At 42.0% G+C, this 18,955-nt stretch overlaps 1 protein-coding gene across 1 annotated transcript; it reads left to right on the forward strand.

Moving 5' to 3' along the window:
* The first annotated feature begins 3,971 nt into the window (after window positions 1-3,971).
* On the forward strand, window positions 3,972-18,815 carry LOC115799134 (zinc finger protein 271-like). The gene is made up of 4 exons (XM_030756139.1): window positions 3,972-4,144; window positions 7,525-7,656; window positions 8,816-9,412; window positions 17,596-18,815. The coding sequence occupies exons 2-4, from the start codon at window positions 7,639-7,641 to the stop codon at window positions 18,220-18,222; spliced, it is 1,242 nt and encodes a 413-aa protein (XP_030611999.1). The 5' UTR covers window positions 3,972-4,144; window positions 7,525-7,638; the 3' UTR covers window positions 18,223-18,815.
* The last annotated feature ends 140 nt before the right edge of the window (window positions 18,816-18,955 follow it).

Here is an 18,955-nt window from a genome sequence, read left to right on the forward strand (position 1 = left end):
AAAAAAAAGTAACTTAAATGGAAAAATTGTCTTATATTTTTGACATCAAATCGCCAGGCCGGAAGTCACCCGGGAGTTTGAGACCACTGACAAATTCCTTTTTTTCCAAAGTAAAATATGTTATCTGTCATGTGACAGTATAACATCAAAACACTGCGGGGAGGGGCGGAGCAAAGTGTGCTGCTGTGACTTGAACAGTCAGCTCACATCTTTGATGAAACCGCAGCGCTGCATAGAGAGAAACTGAAACTAAAGTATCAATCTCATTAAACTAGTATTGATCAATATCAATACCAACATTGGTATTGATATTATCGATATTTGTATCGTTCTGCCCACCACTAGCCGGTGGATATGATGCTGCACTGAGCGGGTGGGTCCTTTGCTGTGATACGTCAGCGTATGGATTTACTGAGCTGGCTGAAATCCTGCTGAGTGAAGGATGGAAGTTTGTTCATTCAGTCTGTTTACATGTTTGTTAGACAGGAGGAAGCACTTTGCTGAAGTCTACTTCACGGCAGACTGGCTTTGTAAAGAATCAGTCAGCCTTTTGCTGTTTTCGCTCTGCATCTGTTATGTTTACATTTTAATAGCACAGCTGCGAGTCTTTTGTTATGAAGGAAAAAGCATTAATTTATTTGAGGAGCATTAGTATTTAAGAGCAATTTCTCCTGTACATCTACAGCTGAATGTTAAAGTGTCTGTGTGACATTTGGGACATTTGACTCAGAGGTGCCTTTTCGTTTATACCTTTGGGGAGAAAAAATATCAAGATATATTCTGTATATTGATATTCAGGTAAAACAAATATTGAGATATTATTTTGGTCCATATTGCCCAGCCCTAGTAGTTATAAATATATTTATAATGTTTTTTTTTTCTTCACTTTTTGTCTCTCCAAAGATGTTATTCCTCTCTCCTTCAGCCTCGGTTGCAACTACATGCAAATGACCAATTATGCAAATTAGGTGATGATGCCAGTTAGCAACTTCTAGCGACTTTTAGGACAGCCAATAGCAACTTTCCTTACTCGACACTAGAGGTGGGCGATACTGGGAATTTTGGTATCGATCCGATACCAAGTAAATGCAGGCCCAGTATCGCCGATCTCGATACCGATACTTTTTCATATTTAAGCTTCATAGATCTAAAGGCTCCAAAAGACCTAGGATAGAATTTCGCCAAACATTTTACGTGACAACAAAATACTTTACTATCACAATCAACGTTTTTGTTTAGAAACAATGGAACAGTAACAAAACAGTTTGCCTTAACATTAGGAAAATTAATCTTTTTTGAGGTAGAAAAGGAGAAACCACAATACAAAAATAAAATAAAAATTCTCCCTTCACTAGACATCTTTTCTAGTTCCTTCTTTCTTTGTTTCTTTTTTCAAATAGAATTGTTCTTAGGAAAAACAATAAAAAACTAAGGAATTTTCTTCCTTTCAGTGCAATCCTGTTTTTTATTAAACAGAGTGTAAAAAAATATCACTCAACACAACTTAAAACAAAATCTCCTGAGGTAGAGGGCTGACAAAAAACAATACAACAAAATGAACACACCACAACAAATACTGTAAACAGTTTCAAAGTTATTCGGTTTTTCAAGTCGAACAATTGAATAAAATAATACAAAAATAAGGAATTTCTTCCCTTCAGTGCACTTCTCTACATTTTTTCTTAAATAAAGAGTGTAAAGTAAGCCTGAGCTGTACCATATTTAGTATATTTGTTTCAATTTCAGAAAATCATTAATCTAATGTTTTTTGGAGGTTTCTAACCTCTGTTATGTTTACAGTCTTGTTTGGCTGTGTAAATATTCCTTGTTGTTAAATTGTTCTGTTCATTATGTTTTTTCTAGTCCACTTCTTATGATATTATATCTTTCAATCCTTATGTAATTTTGTTTGCACTGTGTGCACCAGGGTTATAATAGTTTTGGATTTTACATTATCGTTTAGGTTTAGTTAGTTTTTACTTTTTTTTCTTTAATTCAGTTAGTTTTAATTAGTTTTCAGAGTGGTTTTGCTCGTTTTTATTAGTTTTCATTTTGGGTTTATTGCTTAGTTTTAGTTTAGTTTCGTTAGTTTCAGTATTAGTTTTAGTTTTTCATACTTTGTCAGGTGCAAGATTCAAGGTACAAGAGTGACTATTGTGTAATAAAAACTCAACAAAAGATACCGTTTAAAGAAATATATTCAACAGCCAACTGTTCACAAGACAGCAGCACTACATGCTAAATGTGTGTAATATTAAGGACACATGAACATCAACAGGGATTAACAAAGAAAAACATGAACTCAATAAATTCTACAATAAACTCCCAATAAAGTTCAGCATCAGTGCAGCAGATTAACAACAGCTTCTGTTTTGGAGCTAGCTTGGTTAGATGCTCCATATGTGGCCGACCTCATGTCCATATTTATTCTTGTGTAGCTGAATTGTGTGTGTTCATTACCTTACGGTCGTGTGCTGCGGTGCCGGCTGGGACTTCTTTTGGTTCTGGCTCTTTGTGCTCAGTTTTTTGGCTGCAAACACATTTGTCCCTCTTATTTCACTTTCTTCATTCCTTCATGTCCATTCCGACAGTTTTAGCAGCTCCCTCCAGGAATTTGCTGACATTTGTGAGTCCTTATATTGTTTGTTCCTGATTGTTATTCTCTCACTGATAAAGTGGGCGAAAACACACAAGGACGAAAAGGTTCATCACAACGTTGAGGCTGCGTGGCAGCGAGGAGTAGTCACATGAAGGCCAGATTGTCGGTTCAGAGCGGTTTCCTTGTGTGCGCTTCTCAGGTGGACTTTGACGTTGGTGTTTTTTCCTAACTGAGACGTGTTCCATACATTTTTCATCATTCACAACAAGACGCTCTTCTATCTGTATTATCGGACTCAAAGAAACTCCATACGGGACTCTGCCGCTTTCTCGGCAGACCGCTGCCATTACTTTAAGGACCAGCGCGGTGGGCGCACACACAGCTGCCCGACGGCGCTCCCAGCTTAGACTCGGAGAGCAGAAAAATGATCAATCCATGAGGCTTTTATATAAAATGACAAACAAGGAAAGGAAGGTCATTTTATCTATAATTTTAGTTAGTTTTAGTTCGTTTTTTAAACTCACAATACAGTTTTAGTTAGTTATCGTTTTTTCCTTTTAATTTTAGTTTTCATTTATTTCAGTTAACGACAATGTTTTTTCAATTTCAGTTTTCGTTATTTCCTTCGTTTTCGTTAACTATAATAACCCTGGTGTGCACTTGCCTGTTGCTTTAATTCTATAAAATTCCCTGTTGTGGGATAATTAAAGCTTTATCTAACGTTATCTTATCTTAGATAACACTTTGCAATGGAATAAATGTACTAGATTATTTCAATGTCTTAATTTTATATTTTTGAGTTGGCTCCAGTAACGTATGACTTAAGTAACATGCACTTTGAAAGTTAATATGAACTGATGCTGAAGATGACCGCTCTTATCTACCTGGATATTCTCTGCTGCTAGACTGAAAGGCCTCTGCCAGTGACATCTGAATCTGGGTGGAGGGTCTGGGTCTGTCGGGGCCAGGGAATGGGGGGATGTCTCTCCTCTCCGTTTCTGATGCTCCGCGTTTTCTGCTGCGTGGTTTTTCATGTGCTTGTAGAGGTTTGTTGTGTTTCCACTGTATTTAACGGCCCTGTTGCAAACTATACAGCTTGCTGTAGTTTCATTTTCTGCAATAAAATAAAGCCAAACGGCGCCTCTCTTCCTCTCAGACATTTCGATGCTTCGGCGGTGTCTCTCTCCGTACTGTGACGTGGGGACTCGAGGAGAGCGCTGAGTGGGCGGGCCAGGCTGAGCCTACCTGCATGGTTGTTTGGCTGGCGCCGCTAAGCCACGTGACGGTGCAACAACAAAAGAGAGGGGCGGGGTGCGCTGCTCCGTGCTGTGTGACACAGCACAGCGCTGCTCTTGCAGAGAGTAGACTTTGATGAATCCGCATGCGCAGCAGTCAGTGCGTGCAGGAGAGAAAAAAAAGTTTGCGTATCGATCTTTTTACAAGAGTATTGCTCAGTATCAATACCAGCGTTGGTATCGCTTTTAGGATCGATCCGCCCACCTCTACTCGACACAGAACACCACATCACTAGAGACCAACCGTGAGGTAAGCTCTCGGCAGTGAAACTCGAAGCTGTTCTGCGTCTGTTGTGTTTTTGTGCCTCGCTGAGAAGCAGAACAAATACTGGTTTTCTCGCTTTTCCCACCGGTTCGTCTAATTTGGCAGCACTGTGTTGCTCTCACTGCGGTATCATCACTTCCGGTCCAGGAGCACAGTGGTCTTTGCTGTATCTGTTTAATCTGTGTAGCTCGATTTTCCTAGTTAACGACATATTTCAGTGTAATCTTCACCTACTTTATCTAGAGCACACTCTCTCACAATCACCTGTATTCACGTTGTTCACTTTATTTGTCTTTAGAAATTCGCTAGCTTATCGCAGCCATTAACTTAGCTCTTTGCCGACTAACTAGCAGCATGGCTTCTTCTCCTGTCCCTCCCGCACTTTCCTGTCACATGTTTACTCCTCGGCCTCCTTTAGCAGTAACGGTACTTAAAGAAATGTCTGTTTGTAGCTCTGGAGGCCAGGCTCAGTGAACTGGAGACTCGGTTCTGCACCCTGGAAAATCCTGTATCTAGCCAGGCCCCTGTAGTCGGTGCGGACCATGGTAGCTTAGCCACCGTTAGCTCCCCCAGCAGAGAACTGTGAGGAGGAAGCGCAGTCGTAAATAGTCTCCTTATGTGGTCCGAGTTGGTGAAAAAGCAGCAGGAAATAGAGGAAGTGTTGTGGGTGAACTGAGGCGAGTCTGATCCACTGGTACCGCGGCATAATCAGAACCATGTGTACATGTTGTAAACTGAGTTCTGTGTATCCCACTGATTTTACTGTGAAAGTCCACAATAAAAGCCGCTGCGCAGGAAGCCGTCCCTCGGGACAGATCACTTCCGCTCAGTCCGGAAGTCCGCTGTGCTTCCACATGTTCCCTGATTATTCCCGTCTTCCCCTCTTATGTTTTGTCCCTGTGACTCTCCATGCTCCTCATGTTCCGTAATGTTCCCCAATTTAGGTTTTCTCCGCTTTTGTAACGAGCCTTGTTTTGTTAGTTTGTACCTTCAGTCACAATAAAGGCTCGTTTTCTTTAACTCCTGCCTGCACCTGAGTCCAGCCATTGGGTCCTCACTTCCACCCACTGTGGCACACCTCTGGTTTCAATTACTTAATGCAAATTCCTAATAGGGTAATGCTCTTAGGATCATTGAAACTCTAGACTTACTGTATGAGGATAATCTGGGATCTGACAGTTTGGTGGAGACGTCTGATCCAGCTGCTTTGTGGGGTTGTCTCTGAATGAGTCTATTTACATCTCTCTAAGGATTGAAGAGTGGCATCATGGAGGGTGGAGAGTAGGGCTGGGCGATATGGACGAAAAATAATCTTTTTTTTTTTTTTTTCAACCTGAATGGCGATATACGATAGATATCTCGATATTTTTCTTCCCAAAGGTATAAACAAAAAGGCCCTTCAGAGTCAAAGCTACATGTCCCAAATGTCTGACACTTTTATTAACATTCAGCTGTAGATGTTCATGAGAAATTACTCAAAAATGAACTATTGGCATATTTAAATAATAATGCTCCTCAAATAAATTAATGTTTTTTTTCCTCTATAAAAAGACTCACAGCTGTGCTATTAAAATGTAAATAAAAAAGCTACAGAGCAAAAATATCAAAATGCTGACTGATTATTTATAAAGCTAGTTTGGAAGTCTGCTTCACTGGGAAGTACTTCCTCCTGTGTGTACTCCTGTACATCCAGTACTGTGACTACTGAACAAACTTCCATCTGCAGGATTTTAGCGTCTCAGTAAATCCACAGACATTTGCACTGATGTATCACAGTAACGGGCCACCCACTCAATGCAGCGTCTGCAAGCACACAAAAAAGACCCACTTCTGCTGTTAAGGTCATGTGACTTATGGTACAAACCAACTTCTGCTGCGTATGGCGGCGCTCTCTCACCTGCAGCCAGGGACTCTTGGGGGTCCGGGCGATGCCAGAGCGTACGAACGGACGCAGTACGAAGGCTGTATGTACACAGAACACGGCGACAGCGAAGGATTTCAGGTTAACAAAACTCTCCGACCTCACCGGAAAAAGACATTAAATTTGTCGCTAGTCTCTTTTGGGGGAAAAGTCTCCAGTGGGGTCTGAAAAGTCGTTCATTTAGCAACAAAGTCACAAAGTTAGGAACACTGCCATGCTGTCACTTCCTGCATGATTAACGGGTGAAGCGGAGAGAGGGGGGGCAGTATGAAACTGTGCAGAGACAAACTGGGAGAAGAGAAAGGTGAACTGGTGTGATTGTAACACGACATAGACTATATTAATATAAACAATATTGTCTCATCTTATATCGCATATGAAAATTTATCAATATTTTTAAAATCTCGATATATTGCCCGGCCCTAGTGGAGAGACTTGTGAAGTGGAGAGCAGGTCGAGAACTCCTGTTGTATTAATAGGACTGGGGGGCTGAATGGTAAATGGACTAGTTCTTATACAGCGCTTTTCTACTCAGATATGAGCACTCAAAGCGCTTATACAACACGTTCACATTTACCCCATGCACACGCATTCATACAAGCACTTCCATGATTAATTAATTAAGCTAAGTGCTTTAATCGTCTAACATTCACTCACATTCATACTCCGACGGAACGGTCGGAGAGCAACTTGGGGTTAAGTATCTTGCCCAAGGATACATTGGCACGCAGCCTGCAGTAGCCAGGAATTGAACCACTGACCTTCCAATCAGTAGGTGACCTGCTCTACCTACTGAGCTACAGCCACCCCAAGGTGTGGAAAGTCTGGTGTGGGGGCCTTTGGGCTTGTAGTTGGTTAATTGGCTCCATGTGATGAGCACTGGTTACTGTTGAGAATCTGTACCTGGGTCTGATGCTCATCAGAGGCTGGAGAGCCTCTTCCTATCAGCTCCCCTTCCAGGAATGATGCTGCTGCTTCTCAGCTGTTTCTCACATTGTGCACAAAAGGTTCAAATGGCGCTCCAAACTGCAGTCAGTGCAGTTTATCAGCAGTGTTGTAGTTTCCAGGTGTGCGAGGGTCCACTTGGGTCTGAGTGAGGTCCATCTCATGATCAGAGGCTGAACTGTGCCGTCTTTACCTTCATGGTTTCCATGATGCTTTGACTGCAGCTGTAACAACACTGATTCCAGCAGGATGTGTACAAAGCATTTTGACAGACACACAAAGCTGGACAGCTTTTGTTCTGTGGGTTTGGAGAGTCTGTCTCTGTGTGTGTGTCTGCATTCACTTTGTTCCTCTAATAGAAAATCAGTGTGCAGATGTTGATTCCTGCACTGACTGCTGTTCTTCAGCCTGTAGAAACCATCCTGTAGCTGCTGGAACAAATGCATCTTCTAAATGTTGCTCTGCTCAGGTTTTTGTTTGCTCTGCTTCTTTTTGTCAGGGATCAGATACTTTGTGTCCCAGCTGAGTAGCAGCAGGAGGAGGAGAGGCTGACGGAGCAGCAGAGGAACATATTCATCCATTTGGACTCAGCTCAGCCCCTGCAGAGGAAACAATGAGCTCAACACAACAGGTGAGACAAAAATCACTGTGATTGAATCTGTGTGACTTTATCAGCCGCTGGTTTCATTAAATCAGTTTTAAGCATTTAGCTTCGACCTGTTCATCCTGGGCTCCTCCATACATACAGAGTCTACTTTCCTTATGTTTTCGCTATTGTTTCTGTCTTATAATATTGCACAGAGATGTGGCTATTACACAGAGTGTGTGTGTGTGTGTGTGTGTGTGTGTGTGTGTGTGTGTGTGTGTGTGTGTGTGTGTGTGTGTGTGTGTGTGTGTGTGTGTGTGTGAGTTCAGGGAGGTGGTTGCTTTGGCGAAGAACAGACAAACAAACAGGGTGGATGGAGCAGCTACAAAGTTCTCTTTTCTTCACTTACTGATCAGCTGGTTGATGAAGGACCTCCAGCTGTTTCCCAGTAAAGTTTTAATGGAGGTTACAGGGAGAAAAGCATCTTTTGGACGCTGGAAATACATTTTCTTCCACTCCATGTGAGCCCACCGGCTCCGCCTCTTTGTGCTTGTGCAGACAGACTGCAGGGAAAACAGCCGACTGCTGCTGTTGTTATCAGTGTTTATGTTGAAAAACTGAGGGCTGTGTGAGCGTGATCTTGTAAGGCTTTATATTCACAAACACTCTCCTAAATACGTTTCTGCTGTAGGTCTATATTTAGTCACTAATCAGGGATTAAAGTATAAGAAAATATCTTGACAGGGAAGGGGTCCTTCCGGTACTGGACGAACGCTAGTGCTAATAGCTGCGCTCGCGAGCATTACAAACATTACTAACACACAAACACAGCAGAGAGCGGTGGAGGCGTGGAAAAACATGTCAGAGATGATCCACTCAGTGTCAAAGGGAATCCATCGCAGCAACGGAGAACATTTTAGAGCCTGAGGGGTTTATTTCTAACTCCTGATCCACTGCAGTCCAGTAGGTGGCGGTAATGTAGCTCTAAGCTGGTTTGGTCAACTGTAAATCCACAAGAAGAATAAGACAACAATGGAGAACTGTAATGCAGCTAATATGGGCGAAATGCTATTTAATGGATCAGATCAGTAACTGACCTGCAGTGTGTTTCGTTTCTGCCTTGATCCAACTAATGGAGGGAAACTCAGTTTGTTCCACGACTGCATTTCACTCATTACTTCTGCTTGTATCTCTGTCTCTGTAGGACCAACATGGAGTGAGAAGTCAGCACTCTCAGGAAGCCGACGAACCTCACACAAGGAAGGGAGGCAAGAAATATAGCTGTGATCTGTGTGGGAAGGATTTTACTGCGAAGTCTTACCTAAAAATACATCAACTCATCCACACTGGAGAGAGACCATTCAGCTGTGAGTTGTGTGAAAAGTCCTTTGCTCATCTTGAAAGTTTGAAAAAACACCAACTCATCCACAGTGGAGTGAAAGCGTACAGCTGTGATCAGTGTGGTAAAGCTTTTACTCAAAGTAGCCACTTACGGAGGCATCAAGTTTCCCACTCTGGAATTAAAGCATACAGCTGTGACATCTGTGGACAAACTTTCAGCCTTCTAGGGACTCTAAATAGACACCTACGCATTCACACTAGACACAATGTGTACCCCTGTGATCAATGTGGTAAACCTTTTACAACTGAGAAACAGTTACAACGCCATAATGTTACCCACACTGAGGAAAGACCTTACAAATGTGACCTGTGTGAGAAGGCTTTTAAAGATACGGAGTGTCTAAAAAAACACCAAGAGATCCACACCAGAAAGACACCATACAAGTGCAGTTACTGTGAGGTATGTATTTTTATTTTGATCTTTTAGTTTTAGCTTTATTATCTGAAACAACTGTGCTCATTAACTTGTGTTAGGAATTCCAACACTGGGTGAGTCATGACATTTTAATCTCGCTTATGATTTCTACTTCTTTTTTTATTAGGGCCCGAGCACGAACTGTGCGAAGGCCCTATTGTAATTGCTTCGTTTATTATTATTTTTTTTTTTTTTATTTTTTTTATTTTTATTATTATTATTATTCAGGCAAATGAATTGGCTTTTTGGGGGCTTTATCATATTCAAAAACTCATGAAACTTTGCACATGCGTCACACCTGGTGAAAATTTAAGTATTTTAATGGCCTCGGGCAAGGGCGCGCCCAAATGGCTCGCTAGCGCCCCCTAAACTGGAGCCCCACCGCTGTGTTTCACGTACATGAATGAAACTTCATACACATGTATATCATGTCCAGGCGCACAAAAAATCCTCTTGGCGCCATGCCCTAAACCCAACAGGAAGTCCGCCATTTTGAATTAATTATGCAAATTTGGCGATTTGCAGCCCTCACACTTTTTCTAATAACTCAGAGGTTTTAGACGTTATCATCTTCATATTTGATTTGTCTAACCTACACCCCCAGGGGAATCTAAATCTCGAAAATGGTGAGTTTTTGCCAAGGGGGAGGGGTCCTTATGCCCCTTTGAACTTTGATCATTCGCCATGAAATTTTGATTGCCTCTCATTCATACCTACATGATCCAATGTGCATCAAACTTCTCCAGTAGGATGAGGGTGCCCCCCTGAACACATACATATGACAATATTTAATATCAGTCGCAGCGCCACCTAGTGGGAACAGGAAATGTCATATTTTACACTTGGAGGTCCAGCTCCAAGGTGGTTTAGCAGAACCATCTCAAATTTCACCTGGAAAGCCTTAAGAAGTTGGACTTACTGTGTTTTCAAAACTGTGACTTTTTGACAAAAGGGCGTGACCCTTATGGGACGGCCAAGTTCGATGATTCGCCATGAACACAAAAATGGCTGTAACTCAAAGCCAACTTGCCCAATCTGGCTCAAACTTCAGTGGTCTGATAAGCACCCTGTCCTGAACACACTGATATGCATAAAGTCCATAAACGTTAGAGCGCCGCCTACTGGCAGCTCGGAATATCTTAAAATAGCAAGTTTTTTGAGTAGCCCCGGAGCTACGTTTTATCTACATGTATGAAAATGTACATGCTCATGTAACATACTAAGACGTACAAAAAAGTCTCTTGGACCCATACCCCAAACCCTACAGGAAGTCGGCCATCTTCAATTGAAGGTGTCAATTTTTGCGATTTCCACGCCTGCTATTTGAACGAACTTGTCCTAGGGCATTTCACCCAGTGACACCAAATTGGCTCCAGATCATCTACACAAGTAGCCCATCAAAAGTTATTCATGGTTTTGTAGAATATTGAACGGTGTTGCCATGGCAACCCTCTGAATTTGGACTTTTTTCAATTTCAAATTCACAGAGATTCTAAACATCAGCCCCTGGGCTGTGCTTTCTCTATGTACCTGAAAATGTGCCTGCTGATGTAAGATGCTAACGTCTACAAAAAAGTCTCTTGGACCGATAGCCGAAACCCAACAGGAAGTCAGCCACGTTCACTTTAAAGTGTCATTTTTGCAGCATTTTTCGCCTTTTTCAGGCCTTTTTGCCTCAACTCCTCCTAGGGCATTTGACCCAGTGAGACCAAAATGGATCCAGATCATCCACACAAGTAGCCCATCAAAAGATATTCATGGTTTTGTAGAATATTGAACGGTGTTGCCGTAGCAACCCTCTGAATTTGGACTTTTTTTCCATTTCAGGCCCAGATAGGTTCTAAACATCAGCCCCAGGGCAGTGCTTGCTCTGTGTACCTGGAATCGTGCATGCTGAAGTACCATCCTAAGACGTACAAAAAAGTCTCTTGGACCGATAGCCGAAATCCAACAGGAAGCCTGACATGTTCTAATTAAGGTGTCATTTTTGCAGCATTTCTCACATTTTTCAGGCCTGCTATTTGAATCATCTTCTAAGACAGCTTTTCATCCAGTCACACCAAAATGGCTCCACATCATCTACACAAGTAGCCCATCAAAAGATATTCATGGTTTTGTAGAATATTGAACGGTGTTGCCGTAGCAACCCTCTAAATGTGGGATTTTACTCATATACCACAGTGCACCAAATTGTTACATCTCTGACATACATTGTCCGATGTGCCTCAAACTTCACAGGCTTAATGGGAGGGTAAGGGAGACTGGACACACCCCTCTATCAGCTTTGTTTCACACTCATAACGCCACCTAGTGGCAACAGGAAATCAGTAGGACACTGATACTCATCATCCTATGGTCATTACAGTTTCATTGATGGCTGCAGGCATTACATAGAGCATTGTGACATATTAATTAGTGGGCACTCACCGACGCCACCTAGTGGAAGCGGGAGACGATCGACGCGAAGTACGGCTAGCCTGCTGAGCTGTCAGCAGCCGGGTGAGCCAGCTACTCTCTCGTCTGCGAGAACCTCCGAGCGCGGTTCGGCTGGAGCGTGCCACGGGTCGACGCGCGGCTTGGCTGGAGCGCGCCAGGGGTCGACGCGCGCCGGGTGCGAGGGCCCGCTCATCGCCGCTTGCGGCTTTAATTTATATTGATTTTTTAATTTTTTTTTTTATTTATACAATCAAAGAATGCTGAAACAAACAATAATAACAATAAATAAAAAGATTAACATGGACATGCAAGATTGCCATATGTACAGTTTGTTTCTATGTATCCATGTGTAAGTCTTTCTCACTGATGCCCTTACAGTCTATTTCTCATGGAATTGTTCTTGAGTCTTTGTCCTGTGAGGCAGCTGCTCCATAATGTAGATTATGGTCATTTTGTGTTGGTGGGTCATGTTTATGCCACTTTCTTGTGACTGCTTTCTTGCAGGCCACTAACAAGATTTTTTTTTTAACACCTTATGTCCTGCCATGTTATCAAAATACAACAATTTTCATGATTTATATTCCATAATCCAGAATTCTAACCATGGCTAGTTGGACATTACCCCAGAATATTGCGAGTTTAGGACACGGCCAAAAAATATGAGTGATCCGCATTAATGCCTCCACATCTCCTCCGTTCTACTGTTTCTGTCACCTATCAGGCTATGAATTTATCTTTCCTGGATGAGTTGTGTTAAAATTTTCCAATTGGCATAATAGACTTCATCACACCACCAAATTACAGGTCATGATAATATACCTTGAGGTCTGGCAATGCCATACCTTCTTTATCTTTCCCAATCTGTAGTCTTGTAATCTGATTCTTGCTCAGTGGCCTTTACATCTAAACCTTGACATGGTTTTATCCCATATTCTGAATTGTTTTTCTGGTATTTCAACAGGCAAAGACTGAAACAGGTCTTCAGGGGAGAACACTCATTTTTATGATCTCTATTCGTGAGCAAATGTCTAATGGAAAGATGCTCTACCTTTTCACATGAGTCCTAATTTCTGGGGTGGCTGTAGCTCAGTAGGTAGAGCAGGTCACCTACTGATCGGAAGGTCAGGAGTTCGATTCAAGGATACATTGGCTACATGCCAATGTATCCTTGGGCAAGATACTTAACCCCAAGTTGCTCTCCGACGCAACCATTGGAGTGTGAATGTTAGATAATTAAAGCACTTAGCTTAGTTAATATGGAAGTGCTTGTATGAATGGGTGTGCATGGGTAAATGTAAAATGTATAAGCGCTTTGAGTGCTCTGAGTAGAAAAGTGCTATATAAGAACTAGTCCATTTACCATATAGATATTCAATTCTTTCTGTTAACATGACCCAGAGGTTGCGCTCCAATACATATTAAATTTCAACTGTGTATCTCTGAATGGAGAATATGTTACGTTGTTTTTAAACCAACAACAATCTTTGTAATAATGGGTGCTATTTCAAAAACACATAGATAAATGTGTAAAACTGAAAATTGGCAAACACTTATTGACAGTAAGAACTAAAACCACAAGTTTCTCTTATACAGATAAAAGCTGCAGTATGTAACTTTTATAAATCTGTTTTTTACATATTTGTTAAAACTGTCACCCAGGTTGCCCATGTTATGAGACAGAAAATCTGTGAAAAACTCAAGCTCCTCCACCTCCACCATGAACTGCTTCCGGTCAAAAACAGCCAATCAGGGCCAGGAGGAGGGTCTTAGCGATGTCAATCCCTCCTCGTACACGCTGCTCATGTACTAATGGCAGAGAAACAACTTACTTATCTACCGTCATTGGTGGCCATACTAACTACAGGGTTCTAGCCAGAAATTTTTTTTCAGCCCTAACGCTAATACTAATTAATAAGGTAATGTTAACCTTTAAATGCCGCTCCCGCTTGTTAAGTGAGTGATGGGGCCTACGTATGTAACTGGAAAGCACCTCTGAAACCTAGGTAGTAATTACAGTCTTTGTGGATGTGTAGTCACATTTCTCGAGGTGCGTGTCAGGTTAGGTTCAGAGAGGATTTTTGGTTATGTACGAAGGACCGATGCAGAGCTCTAAATCAGGCCTTATTGGATCAATAGAGTGATCATTTTTGCATATAATCCAGAAGAGTTACACTTACATATCATGCATTTAATGTGTATCAGAGTGCCTTTTCGTTCTACTAATAGGTTTGCAGAAATCACATAAAAAGCATACACAACAAAAACATAATCCAGATGTTTTTATTAATCAGCTGCTGAAAGCGTTTCCTATGTTTGAATATCTGCCACCATGTTGTGAGCATAAACTATCACATTTTTATTGTAACAGGAAACTCCACTCCAGCTGAAACCTAATGTTTGACTATGGCTTTCTGAATACAAGTAGGGCTGCAACTATCGATTAATTTTTGTAATCAAGTATTCTATCGATTACGACATCAATTAATCAAGTAATCGGATAGGAAAAAATTTTTTGTATTAACAGTTCATCTGCATGTTTTAACTTCCGTACTGCAGATGTTTCTCTGTGTGAAACAAACAGGATGGATGGAGCAGCTACAAAGTTCTCTGTTCTTCATGTTGCTGATCAGGTGGTTGATGAAGGACCTCCAGCTGTTTCCAAGTAAAGGTTTTAAGGTGGTTACAGGAACAAGCGCTGCTGCCTTGGACACTAGAAAAACATTTCCTTCCACTCCACCTGAGCTCACCGTCTCAGTAACAGCTCCGCCTCTTTGCGCTTGCTGCAGATTTTAGCCATGTGCACACTGCACGTAAATTCTTGAAAAACTGCGGTCTGCGTGAGCTGAATATTGTAATTGCTTTGTATTCCTTCTGGTATCAAATGATCACTAGTGCTAATGGTGGCACCCAGTAGCCAACTGGTTATAGCTTACATTCTCAGCACAGTGAGCAAAAAAAAAAACACACACACACACACACACAGCAAAGAGCAGTGGAAAAACATGTCAGCAATGATCCACTTGGTGCTGATCAAGGATTTTCTTTTTAAAAATCGAGTTACTCGAGGAATCGTTGCAGCCCTAGTTCAGTCATTCCTCCGTTGTCGCTGTGTTGTTCACCTTGGTCATCACGACACTGACTGCAGATTCAGGTCTTGAACAGCTGCCCGGAGTCCCAGTGCACTCATAGCTTTATGTAGGTGTCTAGTATGGGATCCCTTTCTCTTTCTGCGCTGCTTTGATGGGTCTGCCTCTCCATAATGTCTGTTGCATAATCATTTTTTTCAAAATAAAGTCACTTGCCATTGCTCTATCTTCTGTCGTCATGCTTTCTTAATTGCAGCTCCTTAATGTAAAATTTTAAAAAGTTCACAATTATTGATCTCGGTGATGAAGTTGCAGCTGGCTTTGGGAACAATGTTCTGTGCACCCGCTGGATCTGGAGTTCTGTCGTCCGGCAGTTTGAGTTTTGAACAATTATTTTACCAAGTCAGTGACAGACTTTCCATCTTTTTTTCCATGGGCACTCCGTAGATCCTTATACTGTTTCTACTTAAAAACCTCTCTAAATGTTCCGCATCTCCATGTTCTCTTTCACCGCTGTCAGGAGCATTTCTTTAATCAACAAACGAGCCATTCGAGTTTGCACCTCCGCTATGCTAGCGTTCTGACTCTGTGGTTCCTGCAAAACTTCCCCCTTAAACTCCATGAGGCCGTCTATCGGAGTTTTCCTGACATTGCTCATGAATTCTCATGTCTCATTTGATGTTTTTCTTTTTTTATACTCTTCGGTGTGTAATGACATTGCTTCCAGTAGAGCGTTTTCACTATTGCAAGTTAGCTGAGCTTCACCAGGCACCGTTTCACCATGGAATCCCTCCCTCTTTTTTAGCAGACTTGGATCCAAGTTTTGTTGTGGTTTGGACATTTTCTCATTATTCCCCTGAGTCCCTTGTTGTTTCCCTCCTCTCAGGCCACTTTTGCACCGACGGGGTGCCAGTGCCAGTATTTGAACCATTCAGCGGTTTTTCCACAGCAAACACTGAAAAATGGGTTCAACTCGGGCCCTGCAAGCTAGCTGGTCTGAACCAAGAACACATGATGAAAGCCGCAGAAGGGCGGTTACTGTCTCAGCATAAACTTTTCTACCACTATCTCACTGCATGGTGTGTATTACAGGAGAAAAGTGATTTTCACAGCTGTGAATTAGGTTGGGCTCTAAGGCTGAACTTGCTGCTTTGTATCAGTTCATATCACAGATAAAAGGACACAAAGTGCGTACTTGTCGTCTTGCTCTAATCTCTGTCTGTGTTTCCCTCTGTGCTGCACACAGATGCTGCAGTAGTTTGGTTTGGACCCTAAAACGTGTTTGCAGCACAGAAAGGGGGGCGTGTTCTCCCACGTTTGTGCGCTTCAGCTTCCAGACGAGGACCCGCCCACTCTCATACGTAAAGGAGCAGTTCACACAAACTGGTAGAAATGCAGGTCTGTTAAGCGTTTCGCCGGTTCATTGAAACCGACACCAGCACTGGCACGAGCACCTTGGCGGTGGAAAAGTAGCATCATTGTTGTGATCCTTGGTCCGTTGACCCAACGCTTTTGGTTGGCCTTTAATTTCAGTTTGGTTTTCCCTTTTTGTGCTTCTTGTTTCATTTTCTGGGTTTTCTGTGTTGGGCTTTGTTCTCAGGGTTAGGGTTCTGTCAGTGTTCCTGTATCTGTTTTGTTTATGATGTCTTTGTTAGTCTAATGTTTTGTTTCTATTCCCAGTGTTTCCCTGACTGTTCTTTTGGTCATGCTTAGATTCCCTCTGTGCCAAGTCTCCCTACGTGTTAATGCTGTGTGCACCATGTTTGGTTCCTGCCTGTTTTATTTTGACAGTCCTGTGTGCTTGTGGTTAATTTTGCTTCCCTTGTCTCCTCTGTGTAATTATGTTCAGCTGTGCTCCTCACCTGTTTCCTGTTCCCTGATTGTCCCTCTGTATATATAGTGTCTGCGTTCCCCTTGTTCCTTGTCATTTTTTTGTTCATCCCTCTGTGCTTTAAATTCATGTTTATGTTTCATCAAGTAGACTTTTGCTATTAAACCTCAAACTTGAAATTAAGCTGCTCGTGTACTGTGTCCTGCTTTGGGGTCCTCTGCCTTGCAGGCCACAGCTACTACATGACAGTCATACATCACTTAAATTGTTTCTGGAGCTAGTTATTTCACCTGGAGGTCCTTTTCCTGAAACCAATTAGTAGGACCTCTCCACTATGCATCCGTCTTGGTGTAGCACTGCACCAGAAGTCCAATTTTTGCCACTATACACTTCAGCATCCACTGACCCTACCAGCCATGAAGTGGCCTACCCCTTCATGGCTGAGTTGCTGTCATTCTCAATCTCTTCTACATTGTTATAATCCCACTAACAGCTGACTGTGGAATATTTAGTAGTGAGGAAACTTCAGGACTTGTTGCACAGGTATCATCCTATCACGGTACCACGCTGGGATTCACTGAGCTCCTGAGAGCGACCCATTCCCTTTAAGTGGGAACTTTTTTCAGATATGAATGACTTTATATGGAAGGACCCATACAAAAAGGAAGAGTTACTGTATCCCAGTAAGCTGTGTTTATAATGTAAGCAGTAAAATGTTATTGGACGTTGGCAGAGATGCTCTTTATTTCAGGTGATGTACAGGATAAGTGTTGAAGGAATTCGCTGACTTACACTGTCTTTGTGTCTTTGTTTAGAAGCAGAACCACACAGATGGATCTGGTTCTCAGCCCTGTCCTCACTGTGGTGGTGGAAAAGCGTTTCGCTGTGACCTTTGTGGGAAAACTTACAATCAAAAAACAAGCCTGAAATGGCATCAACTCAGACACGCTGGACACAAACTGCATGAATGCAGGGAATGTGGGAGGGACTTCACCACATCAAATAAATTAAAACGCCATGAACTCATCCACAGTGGGATTAAAAAGCATCTCTGTGACCAGTGTGGGTCATCCTTCACCACTGCACATGAGCTTACAGTGCATACACGTGTCCACACAGGAGAGAAACCATACAAGTGCAGACACTGTGAGAAAAGCTTCTCACATTCAAGTAGTCGTAACCTCCATGAACATACACATGTTGAAGGGAACTACAGCTGTGACCAGTGTGACAAGAGCTTCAGGAATCTCCGTTCATACGCTGAACACCAACGATCCCACGCTGCAAGGAAACTGTTTCACTGTCACCAATGTGCAAAAACATTCACTTCATTATCTGCTCTGTCCAAACATCAGCGTGATCATGCAGGGCAGAAATCATTCCCATCACTGGATCACAAGGAGTCTGCAGAGTCAGAAACCTCCTCTTGGGGTCAAACTTAAAAACCTTGAGATCCGGCTCCACAGAATTCCGATGGAATCTCCTGTAAAGATCCTTATCCTGATCAGATGAGGTAGCTCTGGTTTCTGGACTTGCAGTGAATAATCCTACAATATATAAACTCAAAACTTCATGCACATCCAGACTTATGTTTAGACTATATAGTCTTATCCCCCTTTTATAATTGACAAGAACTTATCCCAAACCAATAAATATAATTCCTTTTGATTGTGCAACTTATCAATAACTCAAAAGATGCCATCTCTGCCATACACCTCATCTGATCTCGATACACTGGACCATCTTCTCCATTTACAGAGAATAACTGGCAGCTATGATAAAGCCTGAAACGGCCAGTGCAGATTCTGGATTAGAGATGTTGGGCGCCGTGTGTACCCACCCATCCTTGCATTGTTTTGATTACTTTTTGCCAGAAAGGTTTAACAACAGGGCAATCTCACATTGCGTGCACTGAAGTCCCTTCATAATATTTGGATTCCCAACACAAATAATTCTCCAGTGAACCTATTTTATGAAGGCGAGTAAAATAACATCAGGGAATTATCTTGTAGTGGGTAAACTTTTCTCTTGTAAACCAGCCCTTTTTATATATATATATATATATATATATATATATATATATATATATATATATATATATATATATAATAACCTTCTTTTTTCTGAGTCGAATTGGATGAGTCCTTCATACTCACAGGATGCACCGCCCTGGCC

The sequence above is a fragment of the Archocentrus centrarchus genome, chromosome 20, assembly GCF_007364275.1.
Source record: "Archocentrus centrarchus isolate MPI-CPG fArcCen1 chromosome 20, fArcCen1, whole genome shotgun sequence".
Taxonomy (NCBI): Eukaryota; Metazoa; Chordata; class Actinopteri; order Cichliformes; family Cichlidae; genus Archocentrus; species Archocentrus centrarchus.